We start from the raw sequence: 17,873 nt of genomic DNA, 5'->3' as shown, positions 1-17,873 counted from the left end.
ACCAGAGGTACCACTGTCTTCAGCACGAAGAACAGGACAATTTGTTGTGGACAAAGGACAGCTGGACATAGAAAGGGCTCCATTACCTTCAGGAGCTGAGGGCCTCATCCAACCTGAATCTGGCCCTGAGTTCATGCACACACGGGGTGTGACCTGGTGTTTTGCAACCCTTGGCAGCCACCGCAGTTAATAAAAGGCACTAATGTGCTTCTCTTTCTCTGCCCACGCATCTTATGGGGCTTCTATGCGAGAAGAGGGAGACAACCCCAGGCTGGTAGGAAACATTTCGCGGAAAGAAAGATAATCAGGTGACAGCAAAAACTGCAAAAAAAATAATTAGCAGGGGCAATTAGAGTAAGATCTGTTATCTGATGATTGATCTAAACCTCAAAAATGTATTTTGTATAGTTTTTTTAACCTCTATCTGCAGTTCATTGTATTTTATTTTATTGCTACAGTTCGTGGCTGATGCAGATAAAGATTCTTTTGATCTGATCTGTGAAGGTTTCCACTATGAGTAACAGCGGGTATCGAAACCCAAGCAGCAATCCCAGGGTGGATAAATAATTTTTAAAAAATTTTTTTTATTTAAATTGGGATTTTTTTTTTTATTTAAATCAGATTTTTTAAACAATGTGCTTTTGGAGGAAAAATCATTCTAAAGACAGTTTTCTATTTAAGTTACATTATAGCCCAAAGGCTATTCAAGAAATAAGGATTTGTTTTTTCATGTGTGCTAAAACTCAGTCTAAGTTTTTTTTTTTTAATTGTTTAACCACATCAGTTAACATGGATACATATGCTATAATGTTATTGTTTTAGTCAAATACATTGTTTAAGTTGTTATTAAGGAAATGATTATGTTTTTCTCCTTCCAATAAAGGTAAAGCAGAAAAGTTGTCCTAATATAAACGGTTAACTTATTAAACCTCACAATAATTTCATAGTTATCGGTCTATGTATTTCTAAGAGTATAACTGAATCAGTGATTTTTGATATAACTGTAAAAACTACTCTGAAAATGTATTATTCCAAAAACGGAACCTTCATCTGCTTGTGTGAATATTAAGATTATACCAGCAAGAATGAGTCTTTCTGTAAAAGAAATTTGATTTACCGTATTTTTTTGTGTATAAGACGCCCCCTATTTGGGCGGACTCCAAATTAAGAAAATGCCTCCTCAGCACTACCTGTGTATAAGACAATCCCCAATTTTAAACCTATTTTTTTGGTTTAAAAAACCCAAGTGTTTTACATGGAAAAATCAAATCTTACTGACTAGTGATTTAAATTGTGATTTAAATCAAATCCACCTGTCCTCACATTTTATTTATTTCTGCACTTATTTGATACCCAGCTCCTCTTTTCCTCCAAGGAGATCAAGGCAGCAGATATACCGTATTTTTCGCTCTATAAGACGCACCAGACCACAAGACGCACCTAGTTTATGGAGGAGGAAAACAAGAAAAAAAGTATTCTGAATCTCAGAAGCCAGAACAGCAAGAGGGATCGCTGCGCAGTGAAAGCAGCAATCCCTCTTGCTGTTCTGGCTTCTAGGATAGCTGCGCAGCCTGCACTCGCTCCATAAGACGCACACACATTTCCCCTTACTTTTTAGGAGGGAAAAAGTGAGTCTTATAGAGCAAAAAATACGGTAGTTTTCCCTCTCCCCATTTTTAACCGCACAACAACCCTGCGAGGTAGGTAAGGCTGAGAGCGAGGAGCTTCCTGGTCGAGTTGGGCATTTGAACCCTGATCTCCTGGGTCCCGGTCTGACACTCTAACCACTGCGCCACACTGCCATGTCCCCACCGGACTTTGGCAAGGCGTTTATACCTCAAATCCGTTCTGCGCACAAAACCTCTGTTCCAGAGCCACTGAAAACCTCTCTGGCCTGGTGGCTCAAGGCGACTCTCCCGCCAGGCCCCTTACCATCTTAGTTTTGCCCCCGGGGCGGTTTCTGCCAGGCGGGCACCCGTCCTCAAACTCACCCCAGGCGGAGATCAGGGAGGTTCATCTGAGCATGAAATGGCACTGACCTAGCGTACCCAAGCTAATATTGACATACTTTTTGGCACCTGCCAAAAAGCACACGTTTACCCAGATGCAAAGAAAGCCCATGCGAGTTTTGACTTGTTTTTAGTCTATTTTAACTTCTCAAAGGTCTTGATTGATTGCTGTTAAATTCTTATTTGTGATTCTACTGCTTTAGGTTCTTTCTTTTTTTACAATCAAGCCCTTTCCTTCTCCTTTTTGGTATCCGCCTGTCCCGGGCAGTTTAGGATGGATGAGGCCCTCAGCTCCTGAAGGCAATGGGGCCCTTTATATGTCCAGTTGTCCTTTGTCAACAACAAATCTTTGCTGTTTTTTGTGTTGAATATATGCTATATGGTAATTTATGGACCTAAAAGGTATCTCAAGTCATTTGCACATGTTACCCAGTTTTTTCTCTCTCTCTCTTCAGTTTTTTTGGGGGGGCTCCCAAGAGAGTGGGGCCCCGAGCTATAGCTTGTTTAGCTTATACGTAAATGCAGCACTGCATGAACGTCCATGTGGGAGCATTGATGTGCTGGATGCAGCCCTCGAGGTCTCCCCTTGTGCTTCTGAGTGTCCCCTTCTGGTCATTAAAGGCAACAAGACCATAGAGCTGAGAAAAGGAAGTGGGAGAGCAGCCCGAAAGCATTTTATTTTAAAATTCCAATTTAAATTTTTTAAAAACCAGATTTTTAAATTTTTGTTGTTGTTGTTGTTTAGTCGTGTCCGCCTCTTTGTGACCCCCTGGATCAGAGCACCCCAGGCACTCCTGTCTTCCACTGCCTCCCGCAGTTTGGTCAGGCTCATGTTTGTAGCTTCAAGAACACTATCCAACCATCTCATCCTCTGTCGTCCCCTTCTCCTTGTGCCCTCCATCTTTCCCAACATCAGGGGCTTTTCCAGGGAGTCTTCTCTTCTCATGAGGTGGCCAAAGTATTGGAGCCTCAGCTTCAGGATCTGTCCTTCCAGGGAGCACTCAGGGCTGATTTCCTTCAGAATGGAGAGGTTTGATCTTCTTGCAGTCCATGGGACTCTCAAGAGTCTCCTCCAGCACCAGAATTCAAAAGCATCAATTCTTTGGCGATCAGCCTTCTTTATGGTCCAGCTCTCACTTCCATACATCACTACTGGGAAAACCATGGCTTTAACTATACGGACCTTTGTTGGTTAGGTGATGTCTCTACTTTTTAAGATGTTGTCTAGATTTGCCATCGCCTTTCTCCCAAGGAGCAGGCGTCTTTTAATTTCGTGGCTGCTGTCACCATCTGCAGTGATCATGGAGCCCAAGAAAATAAAATCTCTCACTGCCTCCATTTCTTCCCCTTCTATTTGCCAGGAGGTGATGGGACCAGTGGCCATGATCTCCGTTTTTTTGATGTTGATTTTTAAATATATATTTTATAAAACCATTGGTTTTTATGCACCCTGGTTTGTGCTCTCTCTTGTCCGTGTCTTGCATTGGGGGACAGAACTATTCTGAGCGAGTGGGAAGGAAATTGGCTCAGAAATCCAAATAGTGCACCTTTAAAAAAAGGCCAGCTCCGCTTGCATTAAGAAGCCTATCGTAAAAACGACCTGCTTTTGTTTTTCTGGCAACTTAGCGCCAAATCGGTTGGGGAGAAAGAGCCTTCTTTTTTGTCCTAAGTCGGTCAGCAAAACTATCTGTGCCTTTAATCTTCCTCTCTTTATTTCCCCAACAATAGACAATCCTGCCCTAGTTTCTGAAGTAGGGGAATGTCTGATAAAACGGAGCGTCTTTTTCTTCCCTCTCCCCTCCCCTCCCTGCTTTCCTTTCATGCCTGGCTCATTTTGGGGAATGTTCCACTGCGCGCAGGAACCTTTTCCTATCTAGACAGGCTGGATGCGGGTATCAAATTCGCCGGCGTTCTTTGCGACCGTGCGCAAAAAAAAAATAAGAATGCTTTATTGCCCTCGGCTCTGCGATTTGGCTCCCAGAGGCCCTGGGGGACGCAGGTCTGTTTAAACATTATAAAATGAAATAACAAATTAAAAGATATCCCTCTCTCCAGAGGGCAAATGGGGACAGTTAATTTGTGGAGAGCTTAGTTCTAGGAAACAAGTGGTCCTTCTTTGTAAACAGTGGCATTGTTTAAACAGGGACACTGTGTTAAATTGTGTGTTAGCCTGGCTTTGTCTGACGCTAGGATTTTGTTTTGCTGGAATAATAATAATAATAATTATTATTATTCCGCCTCTCTCGGCCTGAGGCGCTCTCTCTTGCCGTGGCTTGCTGCATTTGAAAAACGCATTTTAGTGTCGTTGGTTTTTGTTTTTTGCAAATATTGAAACCTGCTAAACTGGACTCTTGTCAGAAGCCGGAGGTTTTCTTAACACAGAAAACAAAAAGCAGCATATTATTTGTACTCTGGGTGGCATCAGGGTGGTTTAGGGATGCTTTTAATGATTGATGCATTACTGTATTTTAATATTTTGTTGAAAGTTGCCCAGAGTGGCTGGGGAAGCCCAGCCAGATGGGTGAGGTATGAATAAATTATTATTATTATTATTATTATTATTATTATTATTATTATGATACTGCTTCAACCTACAAAAGTTTTTGGGGAGACATGGTCCTTCATCCGTGCATAGCTCATCGCTGAAATCCTGTAAGTTTGCATTCCCCAAATGTTGTGGGCTGTTTTTTAAAAAAAGAAATAAATTCACCCTTGTTACACTTTTATAACACCCCCTCCAGACGGGCATAACATAGTAACATTTAAGCTAACATCAGAAGAGCGCGTCGTCGTCATCACCATTTTTAATTTGCATACCATCTTTCTATCTTACAATACTCAAGGCGGTTTACAAGCTAAAGAAACAAAAAATGTAGAGTTCATATCATGGGTTGAAGTCGCTTCAGGTTAAGCCTTTTCAGGTTGCGCTCCGCGGCGACCCGAAAGTAACGGAGCGCGCAGACGCACGCGCAGACACTCAAAATGACGTCACGCGCATGCGCGGAAGTGGGGAATCGCAACCCGCGCGGATGCGGATTGCGTTCACTTCAGGATGTGAACGGGGTTCTGGAATGGATCCTGTTCGTATCCAGAGGTACCACTGTACATCTTATAACAATCTAATGCAATACAGTGGTACCTCGGGTTACATACGCTTCAGGTTACAGACTCCGCTAACCCAGAAATAGTCCCCCGGGTTAAGAACTTTGCTTCAGGATGAGAACAGAAATCGTGCTCCGGTGGCAGCGGGAGGCCCCATTAGCTAAAGTGGTGCTTCAGGTTAAGAACAGTTTCAGGTTAAGAACGGACCTCCGGAACGAATTACCGTACTTTTCGCACCATAACACGCAGTTTTCCCCCCTTAAAAAGTAAAGGGAAATGTGTGTGCGTGTTATGGAGCGAATGCAGGCAGGAGGAGCCGCTCTTGCTGGCTGTTCGGCAGCCTCTTTTCCTCCGCGGCAACAGCTGAGCAACAGCTGAGTGTCGGGAGACAGCCTCTCTCCCTCCTGTCTGCCTGCTCTATGGCTTTTTGGCGAGGTGGGAGAAGGGAGGCAGCTTGGAAGCCGGCAAGAGCTGCCTGCAGCTGTAAAAGCCAAGGTGGGAGAAGGGAGACAGCCTCTCTCCCTCCTGTCTGCCTGCTCTATGGCTTTTTAGCGAGGTGGGAGAAGGGAGGCAGCTTGGAAGCCGGCAAGAGCTGCCTGCAGCTGTAAAAGCCAAGGTGGGAGAAGGGAGACAGCCTCTCTCCCTCCTGTCTGCCTGCTCTATGGCTTTTTAGCGAGGTGGGAGAAGGGAGGCAGCTTGGAAGCCGGCAAGAGCTGCCTGCAGCTGTAAAAGCCAAGGTGGGAGAAGGGAGACAGCCTCTCTCCCTCCTGTCTGCCTGCTCTATGGCTTTTTAGCGAGGTGGGAGAAGGGAGGCAGCTTGGAAGCCGGCAAGAGCTGCCTGCAGCTGTAAAAGCCAAGGTGGGAGAAGGGAGACAGCCTCTCTTTCTCAGTGTCTGCCTGCTCTATGGCTCTCCCTTACACACATGTAAGTGGCTCTTACTCTGCTTTCTTTACAATGAGCTGGAAGGAGGGACAAAGAGGGCATCCCCTTCCGTCCATCCCCCAGCACCTCACCGGTAAATTCAAACAAAGCAGCTTACAAGGCTCGTGTCCCTGCATCTCCTCCTCTTTTTGCTTCGGTTCGAGGCAAGGCAGCTGCACAAATGTGAGTTCCCCCTCTCTCTTCCTTCCCTCCCTCCCTCCCTCTTCCAGCTTGCATGCACACTGGTACCTTATATGAATGGCAATGCCCATCAGCATGGGGGGAGGATGACTCCCTCAAATATTTAATGGAGGGGGTGAAGGCACCTAGGCCTATAGGAGTTGGCTGCTTTGCCTAGGACAAGTGCGAGCTCCCCCCCTCTTCCTTCATCACTGTATTGGAGATACCATACATTACTGACAGTTCCTTCATTCACGTGGTTACAAAGCACGGATCCACATGGATCCTCAGGATTTTTGCATTGGGCTACCCCAAACTCATCGTTAGATCACATGTCTGTGGCCACAGCATGAACCACAAAAATCATACATCCACTGTTTTGTATAGAATTTTTTTTTTCTTGTTTTCCTCCTCTAAAAACTATGTGCGTGTTATGGTTGGGAGCATGTTATAGAGCGAAAAATACGGTAAGTACATAACCCGAGGTACCACTGTACAAAAATGTGATAATAAAACATAACTTTAAAATAGGCAACCTACATCAAAATGTAGCATTCAGCCATCATTAGAATAGTATAAAATAATAGTATCAACATATAAAAGTTAAACAGAAATCCACTCAACAGTTACAATAAATAATATCTAAACTATAATCAATAAAACCGCGGCAAGCCACAGTACATAAAACAATACAATACGCATTGAGAAGCAGAGACTGGAGGGTTGGGCAAGGCAGGTGGACAGTTATTCCTCCCGGAACAGCTCCCTTATGAGGACTCCTAGGGCCGGAGGATTAGGCCACAGGGACGGGCCGTTTTAAAAAGATGGAGAGCAGCCCTGTACCTGAAGCAGATGAGGTGTCCCAAAGGACCTGGGAATCAAGGTAGACTGCCTCTGGGCCTGGAGCTGCCATCAGAACAATAGTCTCCAGGAGCCTTTCTCAACCGGTGGGTCTCCAGATGGTGTTGGACTACAACTCCCATCACCCCTAGCTAGCAAGGCCAGAGCTCAGGGATGATGGGAGTTGTAGTCCAACAACATCTGGGGACCCACAGGTTGAGAACCGCTGGTCCAGCAACTGTTCAGAGGCATTACTGCCTCCCGCCGTGAAGGCAGGCAGAGCACAGCCATGGCGCTTTTGTTGTTGTTGTTGTTTGGTTGTTTAGTCATGTCCGACTCTTCGTGACCCCATGGACCAGAGCACGTCAGGCACTCCTGTCTTCCACTGCCTCCCGCAGTTTGGTCAAACTCATGTTCATAGCTTCGAGAACACTGTCCCACCACCTCGTCGTCCGTCGTCCCCTTCTCCTTGTGCCCTCCATCTTCCCCAACATCAGGGTCTTTTCCAGGAAGTTTTCTCTTCTCATGAGGTGGCCAAAGTCTTGGAGCCTCAGCTTCAGGATCTGTCCTTCCAGTGAGCACTCAGGGCTGATTTCCTTCAGAATGGAGAGGTTTGTTCTTCTTGCAGTCCATGGGACTCTCCAGAGTCTCCTCCAGCACCAGAATTCAAAAGCATCCATTCTTCGGCGATCAGCCTTCTTCATGGTCCAGCTCTCGCTTCCATACATCACTACTGGGAAAACCAGAGCTTTAACTATACGGACCTTTGTTGGCAAGGTGATGTCTCTGCTTTTTAAGATGCTGTCCAGGTTTGTCATTGCTTTTCTCCCAGAAAGCAGGCGTCTTGGACAAACTCCATGGACAAAGACAACAGGCATGAGGACTAATATCTTACTTAATTTGTAGCAGAGAAGCTATATCATTTTATGTTGTGAACTGCCCCGAGACCTGTGGCTGTAGGGTGGTATACAAATTTAATGAATAATAGTAATAATAAATACATCGTTTAAGGGATGTCCCTTGCCAGAAAGCCCAGAGAGCCTCTGCCGGTCAGTGCAGACAATATTAAGTTTGATGGAGCGGAGACCGGGCGTGGCATCAGGCAGCAGCTTGCACCCCTGTTCCTGTGACAAGGTGTCGCCTGGACATCAAACAGGTTGGAGATGTGGCTAAGAGGCTAGAAAGCAGCGTTTACGAGAGGCTTCACCTCTCTACAGAGTCATCTTGGTTGGGAAGGGCTGGCTGCCGGCCAGAGACTGGACCAGCTGTGAACTCCCCACCCACAGAGCCTTCTGAGATTCCTTCCTGGCTCCTGGGAAGAGATCCGGTGGCGGAATTTCTCACCCGGCAGCGCAAAGATGTGCAAAGTGTCGTCTAGCCCCGGGAAGAAAATTGTTTGAGCTGCTCCTTAATCCTCCCTTAAACTTAATTTCCTTCTGAACGGTGCTGGGTTGCACGCTTGTGAAAACAAGACGACAAATAAGAAGGCTTGCATTTCCAGTCTCTTGGTCTGGTTGTAGCTATAAAACCCCAAACGCCCAATGGAGCCGGCACCACTCTCTCCCAGCCCTGCCCTCTTCTGATATCCTTACGGAGCTTCCAGGCGCAGTGGCAGTCTACCTTGATTCCGACATTCTTTGAAGTGTTTGGCTGGATGCGGGGCAAGATGAGCCATTGGCCTGCCCAGCTACACGGATTTTCTGATGTTCTTGCCAGACCGGTGGTGGTGGTGATAATAATAATAATAATAAATTTATTATTTATACCCTGCCCATCTGGCTGGCTTTCTCCAGCCACTCTGGGCGGCTTCCAACAGAACACTAAAATACAATAACCTATTAAACATTAAAAGCTTCCCTACAGGGCTGCCTTCAGATGTCTTCTAAAAGTCTGGTAGTTGTTCTTCTCTTTGCCATCTGGTGGGAGGGCGTTCCACAGGGAGGGTGCCACCACCGAGAAGGCCCCCTGCCTGGTTCCCTGTAACTTGGCTTCTCGCAGCGAGGGAACCACCAGAAGGCCCTCGGCGCTGCATCTCAGTGTCCAGGCTGAACGATGGGGGTGGAGACGCTCCTTCAGGTCTACTGGACCAAGGCTGTTAGGGCTTTAAAGGTCAGGACCAACACTTTGAATTCTGCTCGGAAACGTACTGGGAGCCAATGTAGGTCTTTCAAGACCGGTGTTATGTGGTCTCGGCGGCCGCTCCCAGTCACCAGTCTAGCTGCCGCATTTTGGATTAGTTGTAGTTTCTGGGTCACCTTCAAATGTAGCCCCACGTAGAGCACATTGCAGTAGTCCAAGTGGGAGATAACCAGAGCATGCACCACTCTGGCAAGACAGTCCGTGGACAGATAGGGTCTCATCCTGCATACCAGATGGAGCAGATAAACAGCTGCCCTGGACACAGAATTGGCCTGCGCCTCCATGGACAGCTGTGAGTCCAAAATGCCTCCCAGGCCGCACACCTGGTCCTTCAGGGGCACAGTTACCCCGCCCTTCCCAGTTCAAAAACCGGGCTCAGGGCAGCTAACAACAAATTTAAAACACTTAATTGATGCAACAAAAACCAGCATAAAATGCAGTATAAAACGTGAATAACAATAAATTCAGAATTCAAAAATCAATTTAGGGGGGAAATCCATCCAATAAACATTAGATGATCACCAGGGCTAGCTGGCTAAATTAGTCCTATTTGGTCCAGCGAGGAGACCAGCGGTGAATTAGCTGTGGGATCCCAGAGCGGGGAATCTTCATAAAAAGGGGAGGGAGAGGGAAGGAAGGGAAATGAAAGATCAGGCTAAGTTCAAATTGAAAGCCAGGCGGAATAGCTCTGTCTCACAGGCCCTGCGGAAGGACATGCGCATGAGGTCGGCCATTCCTGGCGGGGCTCCCGTGTTAAGAGAGAGCCTGCAAGTGGCTAGTCCTCAAGAGAGGAGACTTGAAGCCCCACCTTTGCCCTGGGCAAACCGGCCCTGGCTGCAGCCTGGCTCGTAATACGCCTTGTGTGGATGTCGTAAGGACACGCGATGCCTGTTAATCTCTGGGCATGTGTTAATAAATGCTCGGTGTTAATAAATTCCCATTCTGCTTAAGTGTGCGTCGCGTTGCAGCCGATGAGGAGCAGAGTCCACCGACTGTGACCTTTGCCCGTCATGTGGGAAGAGAGATTGGGCAAACTCCCATCTTCTGTCCTCTTGCAATCTCTGCCTCCTCACGCACATGCTCCCAGACCCGGTGGATATGCAGTTAATTCCGGTTTATATCCTCCGCTTTCCTGCTTGGAACGGGCTGCTTTAACAAAATATATATACAAAGAGCCCTTTTAGCTGGAGCGGGTCAGTTGTCCACCTGCTCCGGCCTCCTGCTCTCGCTGTGGCCAAATGCCCCAAATAATAATAATTAATAATAATAATAATAATAATAATAATAATAAATTTTATTTATACCCCGCCCTCCCCAGCCAAGACTGGGCTCAGGGCGGCTAACACCAGGTATAAAACAATTGATTAAAATACAACTTCTTCTTCTTCTTCTTCTTCTTCTTCTTCTTCTTCAATAAATTTTATTAGTATTTTCCACACAACAACAACACAAAAAATATCGAAAAATAACAATATACAACACACAAAAACCAACATTTGAAAAACTAAAAAAGCAACAACAACTAAAAAAGACAAAACAAATCCATATCTTACAAGTTAATAATATAAACACTAAAAAAAACCAAGAAAACAAAATACAACTTAAAAACAAGATTAAACTACATTAAAATGCAGCATCATTTCAGTAGAAACTCAAATAAAAAACTTTTTTGGGGATGAAAACGTCAAGTCTTCACCAAGGCCAACTATCCAGACTGGTCCTACGCGGGCCAGAACGTGAGAAGAGCTCAGCTGGATCACGCCAGGATCCTGTTCTCATTGCTGCCGCCGATAGCTACTCATTTGCCCAGTCCTCGTTGTGGGTTAAACCACAGAGCCTAGGACTTGCCGATCAGAAGGTCGGCGGTTCGAAACCCTGCGACGGGGTGAGCTCCCGTTGCTCGGTCCCTGCTCCTGCCAACCTAGCAGTTCAAAAGCATGTCAAAGTCCAAGTAGATAAATAGGTACCACTCTGGCGGGAAGGTAAACGGCATTTCCATGCGCTGCTCTGGTTTGCCAGAAGCGGCTTAGTCCTGCTGGCCACACGACCCGGAAGCTGTACGCCGGCTCCCTTGGCCAATAAAGCGAGATGAGCGCCGCAACCCCAGAGTCGGTCACGACTGGACCTAATGGTCAGGGGTCCCTTTACCTTTATGCCCTGCCTGCCTCCCTGTGGCAGGGAGTTCCACAGTTCATCTCTGTTCTGTGTGAATAAGTCCTTCCTTTTATCTGCCCCAAACCTTCCAACCTTCTGCATCCTTGGTTGTCCGCGAGTCCCGGTGTTGTGAGAGAGGGAGGAAAATCTCCTCTCTGCCTGTTTCCTATCATGTTGCGTTTTCCTTGTCTGCTCTCCAAACCTCAAAAAGGTCCAAACGCTGCCCCCTTTCTTCAGATGGGAGCAATTGGGAGTAGCACCCGTGTCCGGGCAGGACTTTCCTTTCCCAAATTGGCATCGCCGCAAACCTCTCGAATCTTGCCCCGACTTGTGGCAGCAAATCGTACCACGTCGGGGGCTTCATATTCAATGTTTTATTGATTCGGCGTGAAGTCATTTTTTCAGTTGTTCCCCTGACCACCAGCTATCTCTTGTCTCTCTTTCCCCTGCCCTCTCAACGATGCATTTCATGTCAGAGAACCGTAGAATTGGGACCCTCAGGGTCATCTAGTCCAACCCCCTTTAGCACAGGGATCTTTTGCCCCAAGTGGAGCTCTCGAACCCACAACCCTCAGAGTCTCCTGTCACTCTCGGTTTTGCCCTGGCCAAACTCTGCGAAGTTCAGCAACTGGGACAAAATTACATCTTGACCCAGTTGGCAAAAAAGTCCAGGTTTTTTGGGACGGTTGAACGGGGTCAAATTCTGCCTGAGCTGCTCCAGACCGGTCCTGTGTGGGCTGGCAGCGCCATCGATCTGTCTGCGGTGAGATGGTGTGTCCCTCTCCATTGTAATTTTGGCACCGGGTTTTTTTCTTAATCATTAGTTCTCTGTTTTCTTATGTTCTCATTCTCTTATCTATCTTGTCCGGCCTCGCCTTCATTTACTCCTCTGCAAGGCAAACGACTTGTAACAGACTTCTGAGGTGTTGCCAACCATGTTCGAAACTCAGATCTATAATCCAGTCATGAAGGAATCTCTAAGCTCCGGGTTCCCCTCCTCTCCCGGTGGGGGGATGGTGATCATTTCTATACCACTTTATATTTTGAAGAACAAATATCAAAGCAGTTTACAACACATTAAAGCGTCAAATAAACCAATCCAGAACCAAAATCAATTCAAGCTTCCAGGAAAAAATATTCCCATCTCCTTCTCTTAAGTGACATTTTGCTTTCCCCAGTTTTATTTGCCTCCTTAATTTATAGAACCGAAGTACTCTAGGAAGCCAGGACAGTGCAGCAGTTAGAGCGTCAGACCAGAACCTGGGAGGTCCGGGTTTGAATCTCCACTCACCCTGAAGTTCACTGGGTGACCTCAGTCTCAGCCTTTTTACCAATAACCAACAACAACAACAATTTAATTACTTATACCCTGTCCATTTGGCCAGGCCTCCCCAGCCACTCTGGGCGGCTCCCAACAGAATATTAAAATACAGGATAAAACAACAGACATTAAAAGCTTCCCTAAACAGGGCTGCCTTCAGATGTCTTCTAAAAGTCAGATAGTTGTTGTTCTCTTTGACATCTGGTGGGAGGGCGTTCCACAGGTCAGGCGCCACCACCGAGAAGGCCCTCTGCCTGGTTCCCTGTAACTTGGCTTCTCACAGGGAGGGAACCGCCAGAAGGCCTTCAGTGCTGGACCTCAGTGTCCGGACTGAACGATGGGGGTGGAGACGCTTCTTCAGAGTATACTGGGCTGAGGCTGTTTAGGGCTTTCAAGGTCAGCACCAACACTTTGAATTGTGCTCAGAAACATACTGGGATGTAGGTCTTTCAGGACCTGTGTTATGTGGTCTGGGCGGCCGCTCCCAGTCTCTAGTCTAGCTGCCGCATTCTGGATTACCGTGGGCGCTCGGGTTGCGAACGTGATCCGCGTGGGATGCACGTTCGCAACCTGCAGCGTTCGCAACCCACAGCAGCATGTCTGTGCACGTGCGGGTTGCAATTTGGCGCTTCTGTGCATGCACAAAGTGCGGTTTAGCGCTTCTGTGCATGCACGGCCGCCGAAACCCGGAAGTAACCCATTCCAGTGCTTCCGGGTTTCGGCGCGTCCGTAACCTGAAAAAATGCAACCTGAAGCGTCTGTAAGCCGAGGTATGACTGTAGTTGCAGCTTCCGGGTCACCTTCAAAGGTAGCCCCACGTGGAGCGCATTGCAGTAGTCTAAGTGAGAGATAACCAGAGCATGTGCCACTCTGGTGAGACCTACCTCACAGGGTCGTCGTAGGGATTAACCAAGGAGCTTGGCTGAACCATGTACTCCTTGGAGAAAAAGGTGAACCCAATAAATAAGGTCACCTGCTTACCTGCTGAGGAAGGCTGGAGGAGCTAGCCGGGTGGAGATGCCACTCATCAGCGCCAGTGGAACTGCGCCAGCTGCAAAACGTGCCTGGCTAATTTCCAACACTGGCTGCCAAGAGTGTTTTATTTATTCTAACGAGATTGGCAGAGGGTAATCAAAAGGGCACTTTGACCCAACCAGCCCCTTCTCTTTTCCTGGGGTCTTGATTGTGGGTTCCTGGCACTCCCAGGGTGCTGCGCTGGGTGCCCCCCCACCACTTTAGCTCTTCCTACAGAACCACTTGACTTTAATTTGTTGAGCTTACCCAGAGTTCCTGTCCACTCCGGCCCCCTAAATGCAGAGTGTGTGTGTCACGTTTCTTGGAGACGCATGGCACTCTGCATATGCTTAGAGGCACTCTGGTTATTCCTGAAGGCGCAAGTTACTTGGGGCATGCGAGGCACGAGGAGGAGAAACCTTTTTCAGCTGGAGGGGCAGGTTCCTTGCAGGCGAGGGCCGCGTGTGGTGGTGGCCGGGGCCAACGGCAATAGCCCCCGGAAATTCAGAGGTTTCTATATACTTCTTTGCATCACGGTTCTGAGGATACATTTGCAGTAATCAGAAGCACTTGAAAGGCAGGCCAGAGAGGGAGGGTCCTGGGGGCCAGGTAGGGAGGACTGGAGGCCACATTGAACACCTTGAGAACTTTTACCTGGGAAGTCTGTATCCTCTACCTCTCTTTCAAATCGGAACCAGTGAAGGCGGTGAAGGTCCTGTGTGAGTGTCTGGAGGCAATTGTAGGATGGATGGCGGTTAACAGATTGAGGTTGAATCCTGACAAGACAGGAGTACTGTTTTTGGGGGACAGGGGGCGGGCAAGTATGGGGGACTCCCTGGTCCTGAATGGGGCTACTGTGCCCCTGAAGGACCAGGTGCGCAGCCTAGGAGTCATTTTGGACTCACACCAGTCCATGGAGGCGCAGGTCAAGTCTGTGTCCAGGGCAGCTGTTTATCAGCTCCATCTGGTACGCAGGATGAGACCCTCCCTGCCCGCAGACTGTCTTGCCAGAGTGGTGCATGCTCTGGTTATCTCCCACTTGGACTACTGCAATGCGCTCTACGTGGGGCTACATTTGAAGGTGACCCAGAAACTACTACTAATCCAGAATGCAGCAGCTAGACTGCCCTGTGGAACTCCCTCCCACCAGATGTCAAAGAGAAAAACAACTACCAGACTTTTAGAAGACACCTGAAGGCAGCCCTGTTTAGGGAAGCTTTTAACGTTTGATGCATTACTGTATTTTAATATTTTGTTGGAAGCCGGCCAGAGTGGCTGGGGAAACCAAGCCAGATGGGTGGGGTATAAATTATTATTATTATTATTATTATTATTATTATTATTATTATTATTCAGGCATGTCGAGTCCCCTTGCTTGTTTGGACAGAGGAGTGTGTGCCTAGAAACCCCTGTTTGGTTTCCAACTAAGCTCTACTTTGTGTAGACCCATTGAAATCAATGGACCAAAGTTAGTTGTGTTGAATATTTCGCTGTTTCCGGTGAGTCTGCTCTCATTGGCTGCAACCCTCTGAAGTTGCATGGCTGGACAAAGGGAACACCTGCCTCTCTGGCTCCGCCCACTTTTGCCCTGGCTCCGCCCACTGCCACCGGGGGGGGGGTCCCCCTGCAAGTCAGTGTGGCCCCTGAGCTGTGGGGTAAATGGTTCCTTGCTCTGGTGTAGTAGAAACACATCACTCTAAAGTCTAAATAAAGGGGGAACTATTTTGACTTTGGTTTCTTTGGCACCATCCATTCAAAGCTCTGCGATGACACTTTGAACAGGCATGGCTTCCCCTCCCCAGGAATTCTGGGAGTTCTAGTTTGTTAAGGATGCTGAGAGTTTTCAGGAGAGAGACCCCCTATTCCAGGCATCCCCAAACTCGGCCCTCCAGAGAGCCAGTGTGGTGTAGTGGTTAAGAGCGGTGGACTCGTAATCTGGTGAACCGGGTTCGCGTCTCCGCTCCTCCACATGCAGCTGCTGGGTGACCTTGGGCCAGTCACACTTCTCTGAAGTCTCTCAGCCCCACTCACCTAGAATCATAGAATAGAATCATAGAGTTGGAAGAGACCACAAGGGCCATCGAGTCCAACCCCCTGCCAAGCAGGAAACACCATCAGAGCACTCCTGACATATGGTCGTCAAGCCTCTGCTTAAAGACCTCCAAAGAAGGAGACTCCACCACACTCCTTGGCAGCAAACTCCACTGTCCAACAGCTCTTACTGTCAGGAAGTTCTTCCTAATGTTTAGGTGGAATCTTCTTTCTTGTAGTTTGGATCCATTGCTCCGTGTCCGCTTCTCTGGAGCAGCAGAAAACAACCTTTCTCCCTCCTCTATATGACATCCTTTTATATATTTGAACATGGCTATCATATCACCCCTTAACCGCCTCTTCTCCAGGCTAAACATGCCCAGCTCCCTTAGCCGTTCCTCATAAGGCATCGTTTCCAGGCCTTTGACCATTTTGGTTGCCCTCCTCTGGACACGTTCCAGTTTGTCAGTGTCCTTCTTGAACTGTGGTGCCCAGAACTGGACACAGTACTCCAGGTGAGGTCTGACCAGAGCAGAATACAGTGGCACTATTACTTCCCTTGATCTAGATGCTATACTCCTATTGATGCAGCCCAGAATTGCATTGGCTTTTTTAGCTGCCGCGTCACACTGTTGGCTCATGTCAAGTTTGTGGTCAACCAAGACTCCTAGAGTGTTTGTTGTGGGGGAGGAAGGGAAAGGAGAATGTTAGCCGCTTTGAGACTCCTTCGGGTAGGGATAAAGCGGGATATCAAATCCAAACTCCTCCTCTTCTTCTTCCAGATGTTTTGGGACTACAACTCCCATCATCCCTAGCTAACAGGACCAGTGGGCAGGGATGATGGGAACTGTAGTCTCAAAACATCTGGAGGGCTGAGTTTGGGGGTGCCTGAGCTATTCCCTCTTACTGAAGTACAATTCCCAGAACTCCCTGTGAAGAGAGATTGATGGATAAACCGCTCTGGGAATTGTAGCTGCAGCAGAGAAGCGTTGGAGTTCCCCTCCTAACAACACTCTGCACCCTTAGCCAAACTTCAGTTCCCGGGATTCTTTGCAGGATGGGAGCCACGGGCGTTTAAAGTGGTACCGTAGGGCTTTAAATACAGTGGTACCTCGAGTTACCGCTTAACCTGAAACTGTTCTTAATCTGAGGTACCACATTAGCTAATGGGGCCTCCTGCTGCCACCGCGCAATTTCTGTTCTCATCCTGAAGAAAAATTTTTAACCTGAGGTACTAATTCTGGGTATGGGACGCGGGTGGCGCTGTGGGTTAAACCACTGAGCCTAGGACTTGACAATCAGAAGGTTGGCGGTTCAAATCCCCGCGACGGGGTGAGCTCCCATTGCTCGGTCCCAGCTCCTGCCAACCTAGCAGTTCGAAAGCACGTCAAAGTGCAAGTAGATAAATAGGTACTGCTCTGGCGGGAAGGTAAACGGCGTTTCCGTGCGCTGCTCTGGTTTGCCAGAAGCGGCTTAGTCATGCTGGCCACATGACCCGGAAGCTGTACGCCAGCTCCCTCGGCCAGTAAAGCGAGATGAGCGCCACAACCCCAGAGTCGGCCACGACTGGACCTAATGGTCAGGGGTCGCTTTACCTTTAAATAGGTATCTGTAATGCGAAGTACCACTGTACATGGTGTGAACACTGGCTCTGAGCCCTCTGCCCGGCGTCTCTCCCAACTGGAAACTGCCTTTCCTCACTCACCCGGTTTCTGTTTTCTTCATTTTCCCAGGATGTTCCAGACATTATGCAACTACTTCTGGTGGGACCGGCTCTGGTTGCCGTCCAACCTCACCTGGGCGGACGTCGAATTCAGCGAAGGCCGCGTGGCCCCGAAGTCCAGCGACTTGTATATCACCATCCCTCTAGCATTTGTCTTCCTCATCATCAGGCACCTCTTTGAGATGTGAGTACGATGGCCTATTTGGAGTAAACCAGGGGGGAAGGGGGACAAGGAGCAAGGTCCCTGCATAGTAGGCTAGGCTGAGAGGCGGGGACTGGCCCCACGGGGTCAGCAGCCAGTGAATTTCTGATTGGCTGGAACAAAAAAAGAGAGAGACACTTGTGGAACCTCCAGGTCCAGGGGCAGTCTATCTGGATTCCTTGGTTCTTAGGGGCATTTGGCTGCCGCGAGGACAGAAAGCCGGACCCGATGCACCT

The 17,873-nt window shown here is 48.0% G+C and overlaps 1 protein-coding gene across 4 annotated transcripts in view; it reads left to right on the top strand.

The window, feature by feature from the left end:
* CERS2 (ceramide synthase 2) overlaps window positions 1-17,873 on the top strand; it is a 53,002-nt gene that overhangs the window by 19,664 nt on the left and 15,465 nt on the right. For 3 of the 4 annotated variants that reach the window (XM_028709400.2, XM_028709402.2, XM_028709401.2), the window contains exon 2: window positions 17,446-17,619. In XM_028709400.2, coding sequence (XP_028565233.2) covers window positions 17,447-17,619 — 173 coding nt within the window. In that variant the 5' untranslated portion in view covers window position 17,446. Of the gene's footprint in view, window positions 1-16,205; window positions 16,228-17,445; window positions 17,620-17,873 lie in introns of those variants that run through there. The other variant, XM_028709403.2, reaches the window with a different exon arrangement.

The sequence above is a fragment of the Podarcis muralis genome, chromosome 16 (assembly GCF_964188315.1).
Source record: "Podarcis muralis chromosome 16, rPodMur119.hap1.1, whole genome shotgun sequence".
Taxonomy (NCBI): domain Eukaryota; kingdom Metazoa; phylum Chordata; class Lepidosauria; order Squamata; family Lacertidae; genus Podarcis; species Podarcis muralis.
Note: the sequence above shows the minus strand (reverse complement) of the source record. Positions and strands in the feature narration are given on the sequence as shown.